We start from the raw sequence: 23,692 nt of genomic DNA, 5'->3' as shown, positions 1-23,692 counted from the left end.
CCCCCTCGAAGGAACGTATGTGGAAGCTTCGCACTTCAGGCGATAAATATATGTGTGGACTACCGTGTTTTGTATATATGCACGTTTATGTCTCCTCAAGGCTGCCAACCTTCGGGAATTCGAAACGAGCCGTTGCCGTGTACCTGAATACTGGATGGACTCTACGTACTGGCTACACGGAATAACAACAGAAGCGCATTCGTATGCACTCGTATGCAACGACTGTACCGAGTACAGACTAGAATCTCAGGTTGAATCTCAGAGCGGGAATTTCGATACAGGAAGTGGTCGTCGAGTATTAACGGAAGCGGAAGATCGTGTAGTAAAATGTGTAGGACCTACTTCCGTCTTCTGTGCATAATGCATTTCATGAACGTGGAACGTTATTACAATGCAATTGTAATGCACTGTGGATAGCGTGGCAGTGGTAATTAAAATATTGCATTGAAACGAGACATACAATAATAGGTTAGTTAGCGACAGGACCGAAGGTTTTTAGGTTAGGTTAGGTTGCTTTGCAGTACGCGCTGCGTACGGATCGGTATACAGAAACGAAAGTCTTATGGACGTTTTGCGGGAAAATCTTCTTGTTACCTACGTTAATGCCGGTCGATTCTTCTTCTAGACGTCAGAAATTCTTCGCGGTGTATGCAGCAGGAGTGTATATCTATAGACTAGACCCCGTACGTATAGAAAGGGGAATAGAGCGTACGTAGCTATAGGAATACGAATCAAAGAAATCAAACCGTGTCAGCGGGAAGCGCAGTCGGGATCGTGAATGGAATATAACGACGAATCTAAGGTCGGGAATGAATTCCAATCTTTTGCTAAAATAACCTCAAGATCCGTCGACACGGGAACTTCAATAACAGCGGGTCGATCGGAATGATCGTTGGAGCATAGAATTTCATGATGAAGAATGACTGGGAGGGCTTCTGCTGTATTAGCTAATCGTTAAATATAGCCGCGTGCCGTAGCGTCCTTATGGCCACGTCAACGACAGTATGCATAATACATGTAGGATGCAGGGATCGTTTTCTCGAAGCGCAATAATCAATATGTAAAAACAGCATAACACGTTCCTAGACTATAGCAATGAACACGTTCCTCGCGTAAACAGATATTTTGATCGGTGACAAAATTTTGAGTAATTTTTTCTTAATTAACGACGCACTATGTATTTGTGACATTTGTTGCTGGCCTTTTTTTTAAGTGAATGTTGGGTTAACGAATGGACAATTTGAAGTGGGGGGGACGTCTTCGAAGACGTCGGGCGTCGTGTTAATTGGTATGCTGGCGGCAACCGTAAAACTCTATACTCTTGTCGACACGATGAATTCGTGCTGCTAAACGGCAGTGTATTTGCCTGCCAGCATGGAAATTATGTAAGTTACCTATATAGACGCCGCGAGACGCTCAAGACGTCGGGACGGTCTGCCGAGCTTCCTGGGGTGGGTCGTGTGTGTAAGCGTGCCGTATGTATACTTACGTGTGGTTGTACAATAGCGCAAACGTCTACTAGTTTGCATAGTAGTAATCGGACAACCTGAGCAAACTGACGTCCGTTTGGTAGACGAGGAGGGAGAAAAGAAAATGATGTATATTAATGTTACGAACGAGTGACTTGGCTGTCGAACTTTTACCGATATCCTGCTGGCTACAGTGACGATCATTGCTATCACCGAAAGGGGACTTTCTAGAGTCTCGTGAAAACTTAGTAAAAATATATTTCATCGATGTTCGTATATCTCTGTTGCAATGGGGTTTATCTATCATCTACTCTACGTTATCTGTCCAGAGAGGCACTGTCGAGTATGCGATAATAAGAAGGCAAAAGTATTTAGGCCATTGATATCCGAAGTTAAGACGCACGGAGCATAGTCAAACACAGTTGGAAGAATTCTAGATGAAATTCATGGCAGATCCAAGGAATTTTTGTTTTACGTAATATACATATATCTCAAGGCGAATGAGTTATATAGACGACGCTCTAGCTTCTGGACGATTTGTAATCGACTAGTTCTGCGTTATAGTAGGTATATATGTGTATATATAGTTTCTGATTACATTGATTACGTCACTGGGATTGTATACAGTACCGTTTTACATTGCCAGTTTGTCCATCGTGCGTTCTTGTAGCAGCGGATCGAAGTGCGGAGAAACGTGTGTGTGTGTGTGATGGTCTCTTAAGGCTGTTTCGCAATGTTCGACTTAATTATTCCAAGGGACCGGGCTTTGTTTTTTGTACGACAGGCCGCCTTGCGATAAGACAGTCGTCTTAGTGTTTCATAAATAAAAGGATTTGAGAAAAATACCACGTGTCTTTTTTCTCGAGTGTATTTGAACGCGTGTGATTTTCAGTTTATACGAGAGTTCGATTGTTCCGGATGATAAGGGGATGATATGGAAAAACTATGGAAACTGTGAGAACGTGACGGATACGATTTTTTTTGGGGGATTTGATACACAAAATGGATACCAATGTGTGCTCTAGACGAGTTCACGATGGATACGCTACTATCAGATCCAGAGGACGCAGCAGACCTAGAGCAGTTTACAGATCGGATTCTGAGGAGCTGCTTAAGGAAGCCAAAGGTCCATATGCATTGGCGCAGGTCTCACACTCTTCCCAGGTACCAAGATGGTCGGATTTGGGTAGAGAACAGATTTTTGAGAATTATGGTACCTTGAGGAAGCCTAAGCGTGGTGCCGTCTTGGAGGAAAGATCGGTACCGGTTCTCAATACGTTTTGCGGAAAAACGAGAAGCAGTAAGAAGTTGGATAAAAATTCTCCAAGTACTGTCAGTTCTACGGAGAAAATTAGCGAGGTGAAAAGTGACACGAAAAATTCTGCCGTCGATTCTGCTCCTGGGAAAGAAACGACACGTGCCGACGGGAGTAAGGATAACGTTGAAGATCCTGTGAAAAATAATGTAATTATCGAAAACAATAAAAGGGTCAACGGCGGTAAGGAGAGGCAGCCGATTTACGCAATTCCGAATGTCCCTAGATTGAATAATAAACCTCGACTAGAGCGACAAATTGCCATTGACGGTAATTACGTGCCCAGCGGTGATCTCTATCGTAGCACGGCAAGGTACATCGAAGACATTAATAGAAACATAGCAGAGATCGATAAGAATTACGAGGAGTTACGATCGGCTAACAATCGTAATTCTACCTATGGAGTTATTAATAAAATAGCGAAGGGCGATAAGGCTGAATTGAGTCCTGGCAATGTTTTCGGAGGTTTTCACAGAAAGAGAGACATGGCCCCGATGCCGCCGATATCACCGAATTTCGGTGAGACCGTGGAGGAAAGGAATTTGGAATTCGATTTCAAGGTACCGAATGGTACAGCGAAAAAATGTAAATCCAGGCCCAACTCCTATGGGAAGTTACCGCCTAAGATTCTGCCCAGGTCGTCGTCTATCGAGAACACGTCTAGACACTCCACGAGTTCAGCGTCCTCTACAAAATCAACAGAATCGTTATACGCAATCAGCGAGGCCCTGATAGAGCTTCCAAAAAATCGTGTTACTTTTCATAAGGTGTCAATGAATGGAGCAATCGGCGCTCAGGATTATCGTCCTCCGATTCCAAAAAGGACGCAGTTCAAAACTGACAGGACTGGGAGTTCAGATTCCTGCGATCTGGATCCAGATAGAGACGAACTCTTAGATCCTTCAGAAGCTAATGGGACGGTTCTCGAAAATCGCTCCAGGGAAGAGACGTTGGATTTCCAAGGTAATAGAAGAACGACGATGCAGGACAACTCCAGGAGAAGCGAAACCAGGTCCGTGCGTCATCCTCAGGATACGTTGACTCGTACCCACCAGGAAAGACGCTACGGTACCCTTCCTTACAGGAAATCGAAGATCATCCCAAGGCCACTTCACAAGTCCAGCGAGGACGTTCTTGACGGGGACAGAAGTACTGAACTCCAAGTACAGGGTCTCCAGAGGTCGTGCATGAGCACCCTGGATGTACGAAACCACGTGGAGGATAGAACAGCTGCTCTCGGAAATTTTGGCAATGGACGACTGAACTTCCTGCCATTGTGCCTGATGGACGCGACTGACGTAATTTTAAATGGGCGATTAGCACGGTACAGCAAGGATGACATTACTCCTGGAGGAACTCCCGAAGACGGTAGTAAGGTGGTTGACCACTACGCCGCGCTACAGGCGCAATTCCGTGGCGAAAGTTTTGAGACTGTCAAGGAGCAATCTTCTGGAAGATTCTCCACCAGGACCCGACACAATTCCCTAGAGTCTGAAATGGACGAAAAGGCTGTCCCTCAGTCACAAAATTTCGCAACTCTACCGAGAAGAGGAAACGCGTCCAGAGATCCAAATTTGACCGACACACCTAAGAGACTGTCAGGAACAGTAAGCACCCTGGAGCCGCTTTACGAACACGCAGTGAGTGATCCGGTAAAACCACGGAGCACCGACAACGTCATACCTTGGTGGGAATTGGCCACTAGAAAGTACCGTCACAGAAGTTGTCCTTCGCTCCAGGTAAATTTTGAAAATGCTATAAGACACCAAATAATACAATATTAATAAGCCTCAACGATACGCATATGAATTATCCGACATCTGTGCCGTCCACGTATATCACATTGACAATCGTATCACGAGGTTCTAATCGAACCAAATCGATCAATGGCACTACTCGTCATATATACATAATTCAAATAGACTATATATTACTAAGCTATTCAAGAAGATATCTCACCCCGTAACCCAGAAGCGATAAATTCAATAAGGACGTCACGCGCCATGAAACTTGCCAATGAAATTCAATAGAGAACATAGGACGCCGCGCCGCCTTGTCGGAGTCGTGATAAAATGAAAATAACGTCCAATATACATACGTTACATTACGTGTAAGTAGCGTAGTCAACCATCGCGACGGGCGTACGTACCGCGTATTGTAATAAGGCGTGGGCATTGCACAGCATGCAGGCGATTCTGATTGAATAATTAGACATACCTACTTGAGACCTCTTTACGTTCATTTATTACTATACAGAAAGTATCGCGAGTTTCAACCCACTGTGATTCCCAGGCAGCTCGCCCCGAAGAATAAAGAAGAGCGCAGTAAGCCAGGTAGACTGTTTTTCTCGAGAAATCAAGAAAAAAAAAATAGTCCGGTTACCTGGATCCCACGAATCCCAAAGTCACTCTGGTAAAACTCTGTCCCACAGTCCCAATAGATATCTGAAACGCGTGGGACACAGTGAGTACCTACGTCCAACACCTTAGCTGCACCATAGAAATAAAAAAAAAGACGTTCCCGTCCCATGATTTATGTATTTTATTTACCTTTTTTTCTTAATCTCAAGGAAAACTTTCATCTCTTCCATTCGGATAGTCAAAGTCATCATTCGTAATGGTGGGACGGGTTTTCTTGGTCAAGAGCTTAGATATACGTTTCTCATATTGGACTGTTTAACTAATATAAAACGGACCCCGCGAGTGACGTCAGATTCATAATTCCCAGTCGTTTCATTAATCTTATTATGAACCGCGACAAGATGGGCATCACGTGTTTCGCTCCTCTGGTGCGATACGCGGTTTACGGGATCCCTTTGCAGTCTATATGACGTATGCCTTGTAATATATGTATATATATATAGTCGTATACCATCTCCGCACATGGTTTCTCTATGTTACATGTGCATGATAAGTACACTATCGAAAGAGGGTGCCTGAAGTCAAGTCAGTAGAAATACGTACAAACACATATACCTGCACACATGGCAGACCATGCGTGATCACGCATGTAGCCATAGTCATGCACATGTGTAATATACGTTGTTGAACCTACGTTAGAGAAGACGTTGGGATAGTGTTTCAACGGAGCCTTCTGCGGCTTGGGAACTGTTACCCCAGTTGGCTAGATGGTAGAGACTGTGAGGTTATGGTGCATTCACAACGAGAATACTGGATTAAACCATATAATACCAATTCTACGTCTTGAAGTCTCTATGCGGTACGCGTCGGGAAGCTTGGAAAGAGACACGCATGGAATGATGCAAATAGGAAGAGCAAAAGTAAAACAGTCATCTCACTCAGTGGAAATAAATCCTATGGATGTTAAACCGCACGCGTTACGTTTACACTGGTCTTACCATCTAGGAAATGCATAATCGATGACTCCTCGACTTCCGCCATAATATTCTCACTGCACAGACTACTCGTTATTTAGATTTTATACCGAGAATATTTCTCCTCATGGGATTTTTATGTCTTTACCAAATGTCACTGTGTACAACGTTTATGGGCTGTGCACTCCTACGTCCAGTTGTAGGTTAGTGGCTTTCAGAAACGCACGGACTCACTGACAAAATGACTGACAGACAGACGGACGGGTAAGGGTCCGCTCTTGAAATGATAAAAACTGGACCGGAAAGTCTTACCGAAAAAAAGTCAGCGTCCAGCCCGCGTAACGCGAAACCCATTGGGGCCACAGTGACCTTCCTTGTTCTCTCGTGGCTGTAAAGCCTGGCGAAACACCATAACCAGGAGGGTCATAATATAACCAAGAAACGCCGTAGAGTGGAATTCGTTACGTTTATACTGGCTCAGCATTATTCTCCGCGTTGCACTACGCGAGCAAGGACGTTCCTCCACCAATGCTTACTATTCTCTGTCTCAAAAGTCTAACGCACTGTAGTAATTTTCCGCAACCCGACAAATGCACGAGTATACGTATAGGCCCATAGAGGCGCGCGTGTCCATGAGGTATAATTTATTTCTTGAAACGCTTGACTTTCCGGCAAGCCCTCGAGGGGACGTTTGTGTAACAAATCTAGAAGAGAGGACAGCGTCGGCCTTCTACTACCTGCTTTACCTACAGTCCGTACGCATTAGCTTCGTATGCTTGGGGAAAATTAAGTGTTTGATAAATTTATATGTTATTATGCACTTTGAAATCTCCCACACTCGTCATTTGCTTTCCCTCATTGATAAGATCTCACGTGGGCGTCTGACAACCGTAGACCAATAAATTCCAATGAAATTAAGGTGAGCCATTTTCTTTAGTCGTTTGATTCATTTTCTTGCGGAAGTATCAATTATCGAGAGTGACGCGATGAGTTATGGGAATTTCTGTTTTATATTCCAAGATAAAATTCTAAGAAGGGAATGTGATCTCACGTTTCTCGTAGTGAATTGAGAATTGATTCTTGAATTATCCATTGTCTGTCATATACATATTTATGTATACAATCGCGTGGGTGGATGCCCTACGAATTTGGATAAAAATTTACGATACCCACAACCAGGGCGATCCCAACCTTGTGGGTGTTCCCATTTTATTAGAAATAGATTCTCCCGTATCTTTGATTCCCATAATAAATTTCTCTCTAAACATATGCAACACCCGGTACCCTACGAATCTCCATGAATACGCATTGAAAGTACAGCTCGTGAATTGCCATCGTAAAGTCGAAATCCCAGGCAGTTTTCAAAGAGACGATAGAGACGTACATATAGCGATTACACAGTGTCGGTAAGAAGGCGCATCTTACGTTAAGTCCGCATATCGGCCATTTTCTACAATTTTAACATCAACTCGACTTTTGATACGACAAAGAATAAACTCACGTTCTTGTGCAAATACTTTACGTACTTATTATTTTAAAAAAAATTTCTTTACCGACCCCGACATCACGTACAGGATTTCCACATTCGTGCTCTTTTGCCTTCATTTTTATGAAGCCTTCTCTTTTTTCTTCCTCCTCGCCTCCTTTATTCGCTCTTACCTCATCCTCTCCGATTTTTTACGGACACGTTTACGGATACAAGGGACGCCCGAGCCATTTACGGAATCGTACGTACAGGATGGTGTATGGCACACGCACGCGGTCACACGCGTATGGGAAATAAAGTAGAGGACGAGGATGAAGAATAAAGAGAAGAAAAAATGAAGAAGAAGAGAAGAAACTATAACGGCCGTGTGGGACGCATTGTGGGTCAGTCGCCTACGTTCTCTCAGGACTGGTACTCCGTATATCGTACGGCTCTATAATATAATCATGCGTATTAGGGATGTCCCGTGAAATAATAAGGTACACTCCTAAATCATCTTCGAGACAGGAAGGCACCGACTGTTATAATTTGACGAATGAAATTCCCTAGATGCATATACGCCATATCTATATATAAATACATACGTACTACGTATCTAGTGACTCTTGAGGTCGGTGCACTAGCAGTGCATCTATTTTAATCGTTGTTACTCTCGACGGATTTGGGCACCTCTTGAAAATAATTCCTCTCCCGATTATTTCTTCATCTCTATCATTCGCGTTTGCCAACCCACTACTTATTTTTACCGAGGACTCTTGCAATGGGCTAAATATAAATAATATATTGCGTGTATCAGTCGAACTGCGCACGTGGCATGACTCACATATTGATACCTTCAGGGTCCAAAGGATATAAGGATTATCCGTATAACCTGGTACCGGATCCGGATGATCGAAATATCCCTGTACCTTGTCGATAAAACTCGCAACGCTTGTCCACGTGTAAAGGTACCAAGAAAAAATATTTAAAACAAAATCTGTTCGAGAGTCCTACTTGGGGGCAATTTCTGTCAGTCTAGTTTAAACGGATTCATCCCGTGGACTGGTTCTCTAGGTTGTTCTAATAGAACAGCATACACCTGACAGAAGGCTGATTATCTCTTAGCTGTCAGCCATAGAGTGTTGGGAAATATCAACGTAATTACATATTTTGTGCCTTGAAGCCAGAAGGGCTTCTACTATCTTTCCAGCGCTGGTTACGATGGTGTAAGAAGCTCTTGTGAAAAAAAGTCAACACTGATACCTCTGGTTCCTTGGGGCAATTTTTTTTTTTTTTTTTTTTTTTCTTAAGGAAATAAATATTCTTTTTTTGTTCACTTTTCTTCGCACGGCGTGGGAATCTATAATCACTGACATTCATTGTCGATTTTATTTGATGTGTTTCAGGCCCACGTTGTGTCTGCCTTTGAACAGTCCCTGTCGAATATGACGCAGAGGTTGCAGCAGCTCACGGCCACTGCCGAGAAGAAGGTAACTACGACAAGTACTTATTTATTCACCTTAGTACTGTGGCTGTATTGTAGTATATATATAAGTTGCATTTTCCTGGGTCGAGATTACGGTATATTATAGGCTTGACCGCGAAAGCAAGTGAGATGGCATGCTAGCGAGCCTAATCTCTCAGTGACGCGACGAATTTAGCTAATCACCCGGCTCTGATTTTATGGCTGTAATGTCTTCGGGCTTTCACGAGCCTCATCGGACTCTGCGATTAGATATCTGTAGCTTCGATGAAAATAACCGTCAGTGCCTCCGGGGATCCTTTGAATTTAAAAATCTTTGACTGGCGACTGCGAAATCGTAAGAGGATTCTCAGAAGTTGTTGTGGCTATTTTTAAAGCTTCATTTGGAGCAGTATCGTACCTTTGAGGAGTACCGATTAACTGGATATTGGCAGTGGGTTCGAAACGATGCAGATGGCGCTGGTTGCTACAGTTGAAAACAATGGAGGATCTTTCGTTGGGAAAGATTTGTCAAATTTTTGCTACGTTAAATCTATTGCATTTGCGATAACGGTTTTCGATTCTCTCTCGTGTTCAGCGTTGACCGATTGATAAAATTAAGCGATTGGAAAATGGCCAATCATCGTCCCTCGAAGAATCGAACTCGCGGTCGAAGATCGAACTGAAACGAGTTCTTGGCACTACCAATATGACAGATCCGAATTATCAGGAGAATATCGGTATTCGTGGATCGTTGTCCACTGGCAAAGATCGATCTATCGAGACTCCAGGAAATTTCGATCAATCTACTCGTCCGGGATATAACAAAGGTCGGAGGTTAGATCGTCCAGGTCAGGTCAATGATAACGCTCGCTTATTGATGTCAGAACATCAAGGGGAAATTTTGCCAAATTCCAAATTTCCAATAATCATACCAATCCCACCGCAAGATGCCAGAGCTCTGGGACTGAGGATTCCTGAACGAGACAGCGTTACGAGGGACACAGGCAGGATGAATTCGAAAAATTCAAAACTCCCGCCGGAAAGTTCCAGAAGTTTTCAGGCTAAACTGGAACGTGGGTTAAGGAGTCTTACCAGTAGAAATACAGATAGAAAGTCGAATCTCGAGCAACACAGAAACCTTCTGCCATCCTTTTTGACTAATGCTGGAGGAAATCTCGGAATTGGTAACGCTGCTCGAAGTATTAAAAAATCAAACGAACTGGTGGACAGTTCCGACAAACCTAGTGATCCCGGCTCAAAATCTATGAGGCAACTGTACAGCATGGCCGACTCCTGGAGCAGCGATTCCGTAACAAGTCACTCGGATAGTTGTACCTGCTGTCACGGGAAAGAAGCTTGTCCGATACACGGGAAGGGTATAGATAAGAAATAAAATTATTTACCGCTCATTCGACCATGTTAACACCCAATAAAAAGTAACCAGTCTCAAATGATCGCCATTTTATCTTAGATAAGTCTAGCGAACATAAGTTAATTTATTCGTAGCGACGGAGAGCCTCTACCAAACCTATAATTTTTATTGCTTCTATAAAATAAGAAGTATTAATTTTAATGTGTTAAATGTCTTTCGTGGTATATGATTATTCAAATAATTTCTTTAAAATGACTATTAGAACCAATAAATTTTTCCTCCGTCAGGATTCCGAGCTGCAGGAGCTACGGGATACGATAGAAAGGCTCAGGAAGCAAAGTGCCGAGGCAGGTTTGAATAGCGCATCATCATCTAACGGTAGAAGACACACCCTGGGCGATTCGGAGGGTACTACCGGTTGCACAGGAAGTAACAATCATCAAGGATCATCGATAGCCAGACAGCTCTCAGCCGACAGTGTGACTTCCTTAAATTCCCTGAGCAGTGCCTGCTCTGCCAGTAGCCATCACAAGAAGAAGGGTTGGCTCAGAAGTTCCTTCTCCAAAGCCTTCTCCAGGTCCAGGAAGAACAGGCATGGTTCCGTATCCGACGCTGAAGACTGCAAGGACGGTCCTGGTGAACTGAGTGCACCAAACAGTCCACGTCTACCAACTGCTGCTAAGCACGAGTTGTCCCAGGGTCACGGTCCAGGTCACGGTACCAGGAGTAACGGGCAGAAATCACCGGAACACGAAAACGGGCTCACCGGAAGTAAGAGCAGCTCAGCTCTGTACAAAAAGGAAGACGAGGACGTTGATGAGTTGAAGAAACAACTAAGAGAAAAGGACATGGTCCTTACTGATATAAGGTTGGAAGCCCTGTCGTCAGCACATCAGTTAGAGTCACTCAAAGATACTGTTATCAAAATGAGAGTAAGTAAAATATTGTTATGCAACGAGACAGTGTCTCAGGTGCTATTTTTAAATTTATATATATTTTTATATTCTCAACAGAACGAGATGCTGAACCTGAAGCAAAATAACGAGCGACTGCAGCGCCTGGTAACATCGAAATCCTTAACTTCCTCGCAGTCGTCTTTGCCAAGCGATCCAGAACGTCGATTTAGCATGACCGAAGTTGCCTCGAGCGTGGCTGCACTGTCTAACGGCGATAATACCTCTGCAGCCGATCAACTGGAGGATTTAAATGTCCCGGAACATCCTGTGGTGCCGTCAACAGCTGCCACTACTAATGAACCGCACATGGAGCAGGATACTGATGGAAAACGTATAAGCGTAGCCGTGTATCTTGGTAGCGAGAAGACCTTCAACTTTAACATGTCAGGAAATCCAGATGGAGCTAGTGACCCGGCTCACTGCGTCATTGCCAGTGTTTGCATATCTAACAAGACCAGTTGGGATGCCTTGGACTCGACTGTTCGAAGATGCTTCAAGGAATACGTATCCAGGGTGGATCCTGTTACCAATCTTGGACTTGGCGTCGAATGCGTGGCCGCCTATCATCTTGGAGAAGCGTCACGATGCACGACAGACTCACAGCATCCTGAACTACTTCCCTGTGGATATCTGGTGGGTCACGTGAAGACCATTTACCTGGTGCTATCCGGATATTCCTGGCTGGCGGTGGACACCCTCATTCCTAGGTCAATTGTCCAGAGACTGGTGTCCCTGCTGACAGAACATAGGCGAGTGATACTGTGTGGGCCTAGTGGTACTGGCAAGAGTTATCTTGCTGGTAAATTAGCACACGCACTTGTGGACGCTGATACGGATACTAAGGATGCAGCTGCTGTTGCTACCTTTAACGTTGATCATAAATCCAGCAAAGAGCTGAGACAATATTTGGCACATATTGCTGAACGATGCGATTCTAATGCTGCTGATGAACTTCCACGCGTTATTATACTGGAGAATCTTCAGCATGCGGCATCACTTGGTGAACTATTCAGTGGTCTACTTGGTACGAGACACAGCTCCTGTCCTGCAATCATTGGCACCATGAGTCAAGCTACCTGCAGCACGACGAATCTACAGTTACATCATAACTTTAGGTATATTTAACTAATTATTTGTAAATATTATTATTGTTATATATATGCCACATTAATCTAAGTTATTTTCTTAATAGGTGGGTCCTATGCGCAAATCATATGGAACCTGTCAAAGGATTCCTGGGTAGATATCTACGACGTAAACTTCTGGAGCATGAGCTGCGTGAATCTGGAGGCGCCAGGAACGCGGAAATGGCTGCAGTGGTCGAATGGATTCCGCGAGTCTGGCTGCATCTCAATAAGTTCCTAGAGACTCACAGCAGCAGCGACGTTACGATAGGTTGGTCAAGTGCTCTCAAACCTGAGAGGAGCTCGATAAGTGCAGTCGTCTCAATGATAATGTCAATAATGAATATTCTACTAGGTCCCAGGTTATTCCTCTCCTGTCCGATGGAGGTAGCAGGGTCACAGGTATGGTTTACGGATCTCTGGAATTACTCGGTTATCCCATACCTCGTGGAAGCTGTCAGAGAGGGTCTGACACTTTATGGAAGACGAGTTAGTGGTAATGGAAACAGCGAGTCATCCTGGGAAGATCCAGCTCAGTTCATAACGTCCAGCTATCCTTGGATATCCACTCATGCCGTCCATGGCGGTAGCGACGCCCTGCTTCGTCTAAGACCCGAAGACGTTGGATACGACGTAGTCACATCTGGTCATAGTTCAGGCGTCGGGGCGTCAAGCGTGAAGTCACTTGGCAGCGCACACAGCGACACAGAAGGAGATCCTCTGGTGAGTTTAATTACTTAAAATCAGAATGTATTCTTAACATGTCATAAAATATAGTTCAACGAGTTTCTTCTTTTATTTACAGCTGAATATGCTTATGAGACTACAGGAAGCTGCCAACTATTCCAGTCCTCATAGCAATGACAGCGACTCGGTCACTTCCTTGGACTCGTCGCACACCAGACACTCTGAAGATCTGAGCTCATCAACTTCCTCTTCAAGAGGCGTCGAATCTGCCCTCTAAGTGAAATATCCAATCTCCATTTTTTTGTACATAATTCAACGATACAATCCGCAAATGCCTAAAACACGTTAAAGACCGTATGCATTTTATAAAGCGTATCATCTTCAAACAGATTAATGATCGGAACGCCGAATTTCGTACGATTCGTGTGGATAGAGCATAATAAGATAATAGACAGCGTCGATAGTGGCTGTATTGTTTGAGGGATGATCAGCCGGCTAGGCCTAGTTTTTCAGCGAATTAAAGACGAAAGAAAAAAAGAAATGCAAAGAAACGACAAAGTAACTTCCGATTTGCACGTAACAGATCTTTTTTATCGACAACGTGTCTTTATTTATATTTTTATGTATTCATATTTCGTCGTCTTCGAGAATCGCGAGAGATAATAAGAGAATTAAAAAGAAAAAACGTTATTGAGCCATTCGCCAACAAAATTATGTCCAGGTAAGCTTCCATTTATTTCCCCGTGGAGTATGCCTAATGAAGGCCTACCTACTATACTTTTACGATACACAAGCGCCTGGACACGTCGGTGTGATATGTAATTAATTGATTAAACAATTAAGCGACTAGCAAACGACAAATAAGCCATAGATACGTGTCTCTCGATAAGTCTACGAATAATCGTCCATGCAATGCAATAAAGCTACGCTGCCGTAACAACAGAGGTGCGATTCTATTTTACAAGAAGCATTTGTCAGCGTTCGTATATTAAAATAACAATTACGATTGCAATTACGTATTTTCAGCGGGATTTTATAAGCCGCTCTTTAAAAATCGAAAGACGAACGATATTAAATTAATAACAATGTATACAGTATTATAGGACGTAACAAGATGAAAAATGACGGCTTCGAACTGCTAGCTGCATATGTCAATTCAATAGACGCGTCGAACCTGTGCATATAAATGTTTTACTCATTTTTTTTCTTCTTTTTTTTCTCTTTTGATTATTACGTCCGAACAGAGACTATCAAATTTCTAATTAACAATTTATTATTGGACCCGCTTGAGTGTGTACAGCGCAGTTCGAGGCGGACACTGATGAACGTGTGCAAAAATAGTCTATTTATACATACAACTTGCTATAAAACTTCTATTTAATTAAAAGAATGTTAATATAATAATATATATCGGGAGAAGAAGAAAAAAAGATGATAATGACGCTGAATTTTATATATATTGTAACGAGGACGAGTAAGAGTTGCAAGACTAGCCTAAGACACATGAGTAATTCTGGTCATATAATATTGTAAATATATTGCTCGATGGAATTAGAAAGGTGAGTCTTACAGTCGGATTTTGGGAGAAAATTGTGTAAACGAGAATGTAAGGTAACTGTGATGTCATTTGTTGGTGCAGCTTTATAACGATTCTGCCCAATTGCATTAATGTCGTCCTGACTTATGACTTTTACAGGGACTTTATATTATTTGTACGTATGTAATTGACTGGCAGTAATACGTCTGGCGCGTGGATGAATGCACGTGAAGTAATAACCTTAACGTGTATGAAATTTAACGATTATACAGTCACATTTAAAGGTTTTTTACGTTTGTACCGTATTTATACGCTGTACGGCGCTGCACCCGAACTCTACTCAAATAAAGATAATTATTGTGTCCATAAAATAAAAATATTAAATTCTGCAAATGCAAATTGGTATTACCTGTTTATATTTCTCTTACTCCATCCAGCGAATGTTATGGGAATACTGCACAAAGATACTTTAGGACTGTTTTTACATGGAACATTAAACTTTTATTACAGCCATACTTCAATTGCACACGATGGATATTTTTAAGGCAGTGTTTAAACCATAGAAAACTCACTATAAATGTACGTCTAATAAGTTGTATAAGGTGGATCATTTGTAGCGTGTCATCTATTGGAAGGTTTTTTTATCTATGGTCAAGGATCACATTAGAAGCGTATTTATTTTGCTTGAGACAGTACTCGACCACCGCGTAAATAGTCAGCAATCTTCTGTCCATCGCGTTTAGGTGTGCTTCTGTAATTAATGGAGGAACATTTGCCATGTTGGATTCATATTCTGAAAATTTTCTTAATGAACTGCTCAGAGAACCACCACTTAATAGCTTCAGTCGATTCCAGGTAGTCTTATGTATCCTACGTAAATAGAAATTTTACAAAATTATTAAATTTATCATTAGCATCATACAACAAAAAGTAATACTGACATGCAGCACTGATAAAGTGGTGCTAGAATATCAAAGTGATCAACGTCAGGATTCCCAAGACTCTTCCCATTATCAATGAGAAGAACAGCAGGATTATGTAAATCATTCTGTATTATTTCATAATGATGACGATCACCATTGTCCATAAGAAAATCAAATATCGCTGTATCCACCAGACCCAGTAAGCGACTCGATAAGTGAGGTGCATAAGTCTTTGTTTTCTTTACCTAAATGGCACAAAATTGATCACTATACTTGTTCTAAGAACTTGAACAATTAACAAATTTGATTTGTTGAAAACAAACCTTTTTGCAATAATTAAAGTCTGTCTCCCACATAGCGAGCTTGTCAAGCTTATATGTTCTTTGCCAAGGATGACGATGTTTTGATAACTTGAAGTGTGATGGCAACCATAAAATTAAAGCACCCTCTAATATTTCTCCTGTTCCACATACAGGATCTGCAGGAGAACAATAACTGCATATACCATAAAGACAACTATTGTTTCCTTCTTGATACATTGTAGAATATAATTGAGGTGTAGCATTCGAACGTATCTCAGTCCTGAGATTAACTAAAATAAAAGTATCATTAGTTAGAATATTAGTAAATCTTACTGAAATTATCACACGAAACTAGATATACCTTTCCTTGCAACTGCTAATGGCACTCTTCTCAATCCAAGTAAAGATGATAAATGGAAAGCAACAATTTCAGCATTGTGTCTGTCTTTCCCATAATAAACTGGTCCACGAATCACAGAATCCCTTGAATACCACTGTGGTTTGAATAATGCCCTGATTCCATGTTCTAAAGTGAGCATGAGTTTTAATTGGGTACCAAGTGGTTCGTTGTCAGCTTTAACAATATTGGCATTCCTCAAGCCATTTAGTATAGTTCCTAACTCAGGTGCAACTGCGGGTATTAATTGATGAGCATCAGGCCACTGTAATAATCAAAGTACTATAATTAAAATAAGTGTACTTATTCCATGTAAATAAGTGACATACAAATGAATTAATCTAACATTATTATTTGGGATGCTCCATATGTCCTTATTCTGGTTAGGTATTATTTTTAATTCTTGTAAAAGTCCATCTACTAGAATTGCATAGCTTGAATTTTGTTTAAAATATTTAGAAGGTAATGTATGCATTTCTATTTTGATTCTTTCTTCCATAACACGAGTCACTGTTTCCACTACTGCTTTTTCGTTTTGTTTATAATCAGGACGAGGCTCGCGATTCTTGGTCAGTTTTGTTTCGGATATCGGTGGATTCTTCGGATATGCCTTTTGCGGTGAATCTTCAACGATCATCCGAATGAAATAGATGTTCACTGTTAGAACAAGAATCAAAATCCCACCTAGGGCGATAAATGCGCACCGTCGGCCAATCATCTGTAAGTAAATCATTTTTTGAAATTATTATGCCAAAATTGCTAGTTTACATAAGTCTATTTAAAGTTAGTTGGTTATATACACCTAATCTGAAATATATTTGTATTCCATCCACAGCAAATACTGTATTGGAGATATTTTCAACTACATTTATTATGCAGTAGAGGCATGATCCATATTAGGATAACCGATATTTTTTATTATGAGCGGCCCTGTTATCTCTTCGTTATTGACGCGGATTTATGCATATATTCTAACTTGTAAATAAGTCGGATAGGTTATTTTTTAAATTCCCAACTAAATACGAAATCTTAAGGAAATTGCGGCAGACAAAAACTATGTTATCTATGGTCTTCGTTTGGTATCAAATATCCTAAGTTTGACCCGAAAAAGTCTTGCCTTGTATAGGTTACCGATATACAAATATAAGAGGCTGACCCTGGACGATTGTAGTTTCAAATAGAAATTAATTGTTTAGAAATTGATAATTTTCGAATGTGAATTTAATCGATTCACCTCTTTTTAATTGGCCAGGGATTCATTGTCATCTGGAGGTCCACGGTAACTTCATTTTGCACAAAATAAAAATTCATTCGACTACCTGTTCTCTCTAGCGACTGCTTATCGCCGCCATTTTTACCTCTTGCGCATTGGCCCTATTTCTCTGTACCTATTTCCGTTCATTTGGAGCGACTGTGAATTTACGCGTCTTATTACATGAGGTATTTGAAATTGATTATATGTATGTATCTATCATATGTATATCTGCAAATGTGGAAGTTTGAACTGTGCACATTTCTAACTGTATAAAGATACTTATCTAATCTGTTGTATTAATTCATTACATTCAGTAATTCACAGAAATTAGAAAAGAAAATCTGCAACTAGTTAATGATAGATCCATTTTATTCGGTAGACAATACTTCTCTTGTGGTACATGTAAATGACGATTAGTTAAATCTCAATTCTCAATACACAATACCAAAACTCTCGTTAACCAGTTACAGAATTTTCCGTCACGTAAATAATAAAAGAGTCAATGTTTCCATTGCGATTTTATTTTATAAAAACATGTAAACTACATTGTGGATATCGTAAATTTAACTTTAGGCTAATACTTCACACCCCAGTGAAAGTATCTCTCTTAGAATGCAGTCGTGTAGAATGGCTCGGTTCTAAATTGTCGTTTTTCTCTTTGTTTCATTGATGCAATCGTTATACTTGTACAAACAAATTTATATTAAAGTTCATAATTGCACGGGATGTCAATCTCTTCGTTGCCTTTCCTTCTCCCGTGCCAACTCACTAGCATAATCGTACGGTGAACCTCTTCTGAAGAGAAGAAACAAACAGTCCTCTATTAGGAAGTTATTCCAATAACAACGAATGTAATTAGTAAATATTAATTATCCATAAATAATTACCTGTCCCGATACCTTTCTCGATCGCGATGGTGATCTTTACTCCTGTCCCTGTGTGATCGTTCTTTACTCCTACTTCTATATTCTCTTTGTCTACGGCTTCTGTCTCTACTAGTTGATCTTCGTGCGTGTCTATCCCGATCTCGCTCTCGTTCTCGATCACGAGGTCTATCCCTCTCACGATCCCTGTTTCGGTCTCGTTCCCGGTCACGTTCTCTATATTTGTCTTTGCGATCCTCATCAGACCTGAAATGTCACGTTCAGCAAGGAAGTATCCAGTGATAAATATCGTTGATCAGTAAGGCGTGAATATCAAATGATATTAAACAAATAAAAGCGGTATCTATTTGACCACTACGTGAGAGTGATCTATGTACTACGCAATTGAATACTAGTACAGATCACCCTAACGAGAAGTATGAACCCCTTATAAAAACAAACCGAGAATCACTTTGGGTATTGTAGTGGGGGTATATGTCTCTTGGCGCCTATCCCTAATGATTTGACAGATTAATTAGTTGACGATATTTATTAGTAACGTGATTGTATTCATACCACGTGGACGCACCTGGCTCGCCAATGGCTCGCTCTCTCAGCCTCACCCCATTGAGCCTCACTGTCCGGGATGTGTCGCGGTTGTTGATTGCGTACAGCCACATTGCCATTGTCTTTTCTACCGGTGTTCGCGTTGGTGTTACTGTACTTTCCATGATTATTTAATGTAATTTGAGGCTTTGCATTCCGTGCGTTTGCTGTTTGCTGTGGAAACCTTTCGCCTAATCGATGTTCTAGATCCTTTTGAATTGGCACTGGTATTCGGGGAAATAGCGTGGAAAACCATTCAAGTTTGGTAAGGAACTGTTTTAATATATCACCCATTTTCATTGTCTGTCCACCTCCTGCTTTTACATCTAACTCTTCCTCATCTTCTAAATACTCGTCGTACCAACTAAATAAATCAGCTGGTGGTTGTGTGTATCTATTTATAAAAAATAAATTTAGAAAATTATAGTCAAGCTTTTAGAGTGTACTGATATGAGTAGATTAATTGTGTATAAGTTTACATTACCTGATATACATGAAGCCCAGAGCTCTTATATACGGAGAATCCGGATGATTGATAAGACCATTTAATTGCTTTCTGGTTAGTCTTAGAGTGAATAATTTGTAGAGGAGACAGTATGCTGTTGATACTATTCCTCCTGCACCGACACCACGTACCTGCATGAACCGCTAAATTTACACCCCCTTAAGTCAGTTAATCACATTCGCATTACAGTATAAGATATTGACCAACAACATGCTACTCTGTAATAATTAACTGTAATGGTAAATGGATGTCACTGTGATACTAAGAGAAATCGAAAGAAATAATATGATTTTAATCATAAAGAAATGCATGATGCGTTAGAATTTTTATACCCCATTATCGTATCTATTCACTTTTATTTAATTCTTTAGAAATCTCTTGTAAATTATAGACCTATTTTCAAGATATTAACTTCAACCATGCTCTTTATAAATAAGTCTCTTGAAAATAAGTCTACTCAATATAATAACAAATTCTTATCTTAAGAATAAGTTGTGTTCGTATCATTAAGAACGTGTTAAAAAACATACTCACGCCTCCACACATGCCAGTTTGACCCGCAGTCTTCCGGCTGCCTTTCTCCCAAGGTTCCAAATGTGACACCTTATAGTAAATTTCATCAATAACTTCATGATACGTCTTCAATTCATACAAATTCACTTTAAAGTAGTGAGAGGACTGTATATTTGTAAGAATCAGTGGATTTAAGTTCATAGTCCTTTCGTTACCCCATAATGGCAACACATTTGATTTCTTGCCCTCCTTCTGATTTGGCCTACGTTCCTCCTCGCAGCCGCTCGAGTTGTTCCAGGGCGAGCCTAAGAAAGAAACAATGTAATTGACATAATTGAAAAACAACACTCAATACTTCCTTCGTTTTCTGTGCGTTTAGGTTATCAATAAACCGATGCATCAAACAGTACTTATTATACTGAACTAACTACACCATTACATTAATTTTGCAATTCCCTAAGAGTCAAGCATCAACATTTCACTAACAAGTGTAGTTAAGATTAGTTTTGCGGTTACCTACCATCGTTACCGTCTGCATCTTGAACTTGCATGTTGTCCTGCCTCAAAGAGGAGTCGCCACTAACAGTTTAACCAAGTATCCAGTTCCCGAATTACTTCAACACAATGTCGAAGAAATCAAAACGACCACAGTAGTAACGTTGTTTCGATTTCGTGAAGCATCCAGATCGCTTGCTTTAGGAACAAGCAAAACTTATATCTTAACGTTACTACAGGCACTGCATCATGGATAACTGATGTCAACGTAATAGAAAAACAGAATCATTGTGCGCAAGCGTTGCTCAGTGCGAACTTCCGGTTTCTTGCCACCGATGTATGGCTTGCAGCTCCTTCCGGAACTGCGGGACTCCACCGAATCGATGCATAACACTATGCCGTCACAAATAATATTCATATAACCCAGTGCAAAATATGAAGATTTCTCAGAATAATATATTTAATTTTTTCCATTTTATATTGTTTCAATAATTTAAAAATAATCCATGAATTCATAATCCATGAAAATCCATCGATAGATATGAATCTCCTACCTGATCAACCTTGGAAATTGATCTCATTTAAGGGTTCAAGTTAAAAAGTACAGATTGACACAACATAATGGGTTGGTTTTAACAGAATGTTTTCAATGAAAGCATATCATTCGTACATCTTCCATCGACCGTTCAATATTATTTATGATACAGAATTACGGTGAAACGGTGAATAGTTGCAATCTCGCTACCTACATATAGATGAGTAGGGAGATGCACAACGCTACGGTCTTAGGCAGAGATGAGTGGGGAGATGCACAACGCTCCGGTTTTGCAGCCAGCAGCGTTATATCTTGACAGGTTATTGACTCAGCTACGATGCTCGTGTAATACTAAATTAAATTTATTATAGATATTTATCTATGATATTTCAAAATTTCTCTTTGAACTGTTCTCGGTCGTTTCATTTCCCAACGAATTTCGCCATTCATTTTTTAATGTTCATTTTCGGCATGATAAAAGGTAAAGAGTGAAAACCAATATTTCTATGCATTTTTTATAACTTTCAAATTTATTTGAATATACACATTTGTTTGCGCATTACGTCCATACCAATGTTTAGGGTTCGGTTGGACTGAAGACCTTGCTGCCCTGCCTGTTTGTCAAGAACGGTTTGTGAGGGGCGGCAACTTTTTCCCCACCACCGAACAATCCATTCATTTTCGCTGACTGCAATATCGGCTGGAACAATGATCATGACCCGCGCGGCTACGCGAAATCTGTAACATCGACAGAGGCGATGATCACGAAATCCTACTCTCGGACTCGCCGCTACGATTTAGCGCCATGCTTTTGGTATCGCCTAAAACCGGAGCGTTGTGCATCTCCCCACTCATCTCTGTCCCTTCTGATCTCTGTACACAATCTATACAACGTATTAATGTGACTGTTCACTTTTAGGGAAACTTCGTGAATATGAACATAAACATTTAATGTATATGTATAATAATTAATTAAACATAATCAGACGAGGTGGCCAATTGCAAAAGAAGGGAAAGAGGTGAACATAATGCAGCCCTGATTGAAATTTACATTGACAATTGCTGTCAAGTGGCGATATAGCCGAGCATCTGAAAAGATTGTAAATTGGCTGTTCAGATCAGTTTGGATTCTCTGACAATCTGAATATACGATCGCACATAATATTCTGTTATCTGTGAATATAAAAGTATTGCATAAAAGGAATGATAAAACATTATTAGAAAGACATTTAGAACTAATGAAGAATGTATTGTCATATAAATGATATATTATTACAAGCGTTTATTGTTTTAAACATTTTAAGACAGTCGTACTATTTAAAACTGCTCAAATTTCTATATGAGATATAATAATAAATAATTTATGGCAGCTGTCATAAAAATATATTTTACATTTTTATAGATATCAAACACAGAACTATGGCAGCTCCGATCAGCACAGCAATGGACAGTTTAAGTGCTGCTCTGAAATCCAACATCATTCCGAATCAGGAGTATCTTCTCCAAGGATCTGTCTTAGACAGTGCAGTAGAAGTCCTTCTGCACCGTCTTCGTGGTCTTTGCGATAATGTAGACAGTGGTCCTGAAACATTTCATGACCATGAAATGTGTTTCAGTATCAGAAGGTAAGAATACAAAAAGTGTACACTTTATCCAAAATGATATAATATATATGTACATTTACAGAGGGCCTCCACCAGAACAACCACTTCTTTTAAGAGTAAGACGTGCTCTAGACTATCAGGATATGCCCTGGCAACTAAGATATATTGGACAACCTGAACTTGGCGACAAGTCACGACCTACAATTGTTAGAAGCAGTATAGACATTGCAACAAGCAATTCTGTAGTAGAATTTCTAACAGAACTAGGTTGTCGATTGGACTTTGAATATATTGTGCGAGGTTATATGTTTCGTAAAGGTAGAATGAAAGTTACCGTCTCCAAGATATTTAAAATGGGCCAAGGAAAACTACCAGAGAGTGTTGAACCTATTTCTCAGAGTTATTTAGTAGAACTAAGTGTTCTTGCACCTAGTGGGCAAGATGCAATTGCTGAAGACATGAGAATATTTGCAGAACAGCTAAGACCGTTAGTGCAACTTGAAAAAATTGATTATAAAAGACTGGTACATTAAATGCTACTTCCATCTTCATCAGCAACTGTGCATCCTATTCTACCTTGTATGGAATATATATAATAAATTTAAATACAGAAATAACTTAGTCTGGCTTCTGCTCTAAAACCAAATGACCCATATTTCTATATTAATTTATGATATGAGATTTGTGTTGATTGAATTAGAGACGTCGCCATTGCCGGTATTATGACGTCACTTAATATACAGTACCTGCAGTATGTACATGTTGGTATCACGTGACCAAAATTAAAATTATCGATTTTCAAACATACTATACAAAAGAGACTCCACTCTTAAACAAGAAAATAAATCTTTTATTAAAAAAGAACTCCAGATTCAGAAACAATTTGCCTACATACAAATTTTCTGTCATAATTTTCGAAAGTAAAATCTCATAAGCTGTAATGCATTATGTATTTAATATAAATCAATTT

At 40.5% G+C, this 23,692-nt stretch overlaps 5 protein-coding genes across 17 annotated transcripts in view; 3 read left to right on the top strand and 2 right to left on the bottom strand.

The window, feature by feature from the left end:
• LOC107269663 (protein sickie) overlaps window positions 1-15,123 on the top strand; it is a 90,978-nt gene extending 75,855 nt beyond the window's left edge. For 6 of the 8 annotated variants that reach the window (XM_015743777.2, XM_025086981.1, XM_015743774.2 and 3 more), the window contains 6 exons: window positions 8,990-9,073; window positions 10,708-11,352; window positions 11,434-12,491; window positions 12,554-12,771; window positions 12,856-13,223; window positions 13,306-15,123. In XM_015743777.2, the coding sequence (XP_015599263.1) occupies window positions 8,990-9,073; window positions 10,708-11,352; window positions 11,434-12,491; window positions 12,554-12,771; window positions 12,856-13,223; window positions 13,306-13,464 (2,532 nt within the window). In that variant the 3' untranslated portion in view covers window positions 13,465-15,123. The remainder of the gene's footprint in view (window positions 1-8,989; window positions 9,074-10,707; window positions 11,353-11,433; window positions 12,492-12,553; window positions 12,772-12,855; window positions 13,224-13,305) is intronic. The other 2 variants (XM_015743778.2, XM_015743776.2) reach the window with 1 other exon arrangement.
• Window positions 9,098-10,499, top strand: LOC107269678. The gene has a single exon (XM_015743806.2). The coding sequence runs from the start codon at window positions 9,755-9,757 to the stop codon at window positions 10,439-10,441; it is 687 nt and encodes a 228-aa protein (XP_015599292.1). The 5' UTR covers window positions 9,098-9,754; the 3' UTR covers window positions 10,442-10,499.
• A 79-nt stretch (window positions 15,124-15,202) lies between the features above and the next one.
• Window positions 15,203-16,813, bottom strand: LOC107269657 (glycosaminoglycan xylosylkinase). The gene is made up of 5 exons (XM_025086998.1): window positions 16,693-16,813; window positions 16,311-16,628; window positions 15,971-16,239; window positions 15,666-15,892; window positions 15,203-15,594 (listed from the first exon to the last, which is right to left on the bottom strand). Exons 2-5 carry the CDS (start codon window positions 16,486-16,488, stop codon window positions 15,366-15,368), a joined length of 903 nt encoding a protein of 300 aa, XP_024942766.1. The 5' UTR covers window positions 16,489-16,628; window positions 16,693-16,813; the 3' UTR covers window positions 15,203-15,365.
• Window positions 16,814-16,958: 145 nt separating this feature from the next.
• LOC107269677 (mediator of RNA polymerase II transcription subunit 18) lies at window positions 16,959-23,339 on the top strand. Of its 3 annotated transcripts, none has more exons than XM_015743803.2 (3): window positions 16,959-17,066; window positions 22,521-22,743; window positions 22,805-23,339. In XM_015743803.2, exons 1-3 carry the CDS (start codon window positions 16,997-16,999, stop codon window positions 23,253-23,255), a joined length of 744 nt encoding a protein of 247 aa, XP_015599289.1. In that variant the 5' UTR covers window positions 16,959-16,996; the 3' UTR covers window positions 23,256-23,339. The 3 variants fall into 3 exon arrangements, with proteins under 3 accessions (XP_015599289.1, XP_015599291.1, XP_024942775.1); XM_015743805.2 differs by lacking the exon at window positions 16,959-17,066 and adding an exon at window positions 21,940-22,137; XM_025087007.1 differs by lacking the exon at window positions 16,959-17,066 and adding an exon at window positions 22,152-22,272.
• On the bottom strand, window positions 18,090-20,893 carry LOC107269672 (pre-mRNA-splicing factor 38B). Of its 4 annotated transcripts, none has more exons than XM_025086993.1 (7): window positions 20,609-20,893; window positions 20,304-20,393; window positions 20,110-20,178; window positions 19,555-19,718; window positions 19,054-19,464; window positions 18,489-18,731; window positions 18,090-18,396 (listed from the first exon to the last, which is right to left on the bottom strand). In XM_025086993.1, exons 1-7 carry the CDS (start codon window positions 20,624-20,626, stop codon window positions 18,330-18,332), a joined length of 1,062 nt encoding a protein of 353 aa, XP_024942761.1. In that variant the 5' UTR covers window positions 20,627-20,893; the 3' UTR covers window positions 18,090-18,329. The 4 variants fall into 4 exon arrangements, with proteins under 4 accessions (XP_024942761.1, XP_024942762.1, XP_015599280.1 ...); XM_025086994.1 differs by having other exon boundaries at window positions 19,555-19,706; XM_015743794.2 differs by having other exon boundaries at window positions 20,110-20,393.
• Window positions 23,340-23,692: the final 353 nt, after the last annotated feature.

This window comes from Cephus cinctus, unplaced genomic scaffold, assembly GCF_000341935.2.
Source record: "Cephus cinctus unplaced genomic scaffold, Ccin1 Ccin1_scaffold0689, whole genome shotgun sequence".
Lineage (NCBI taxonomy): Eukaryota > Metazoa > Arthropoda > Insecta > Hymenoptera > Cephidae > Cephus > Cephus cinctus.
Note: the sequence above shows the minus strand (reverse complement) of the source record. Positions and strands in the feature narration are given on the sequence as shown.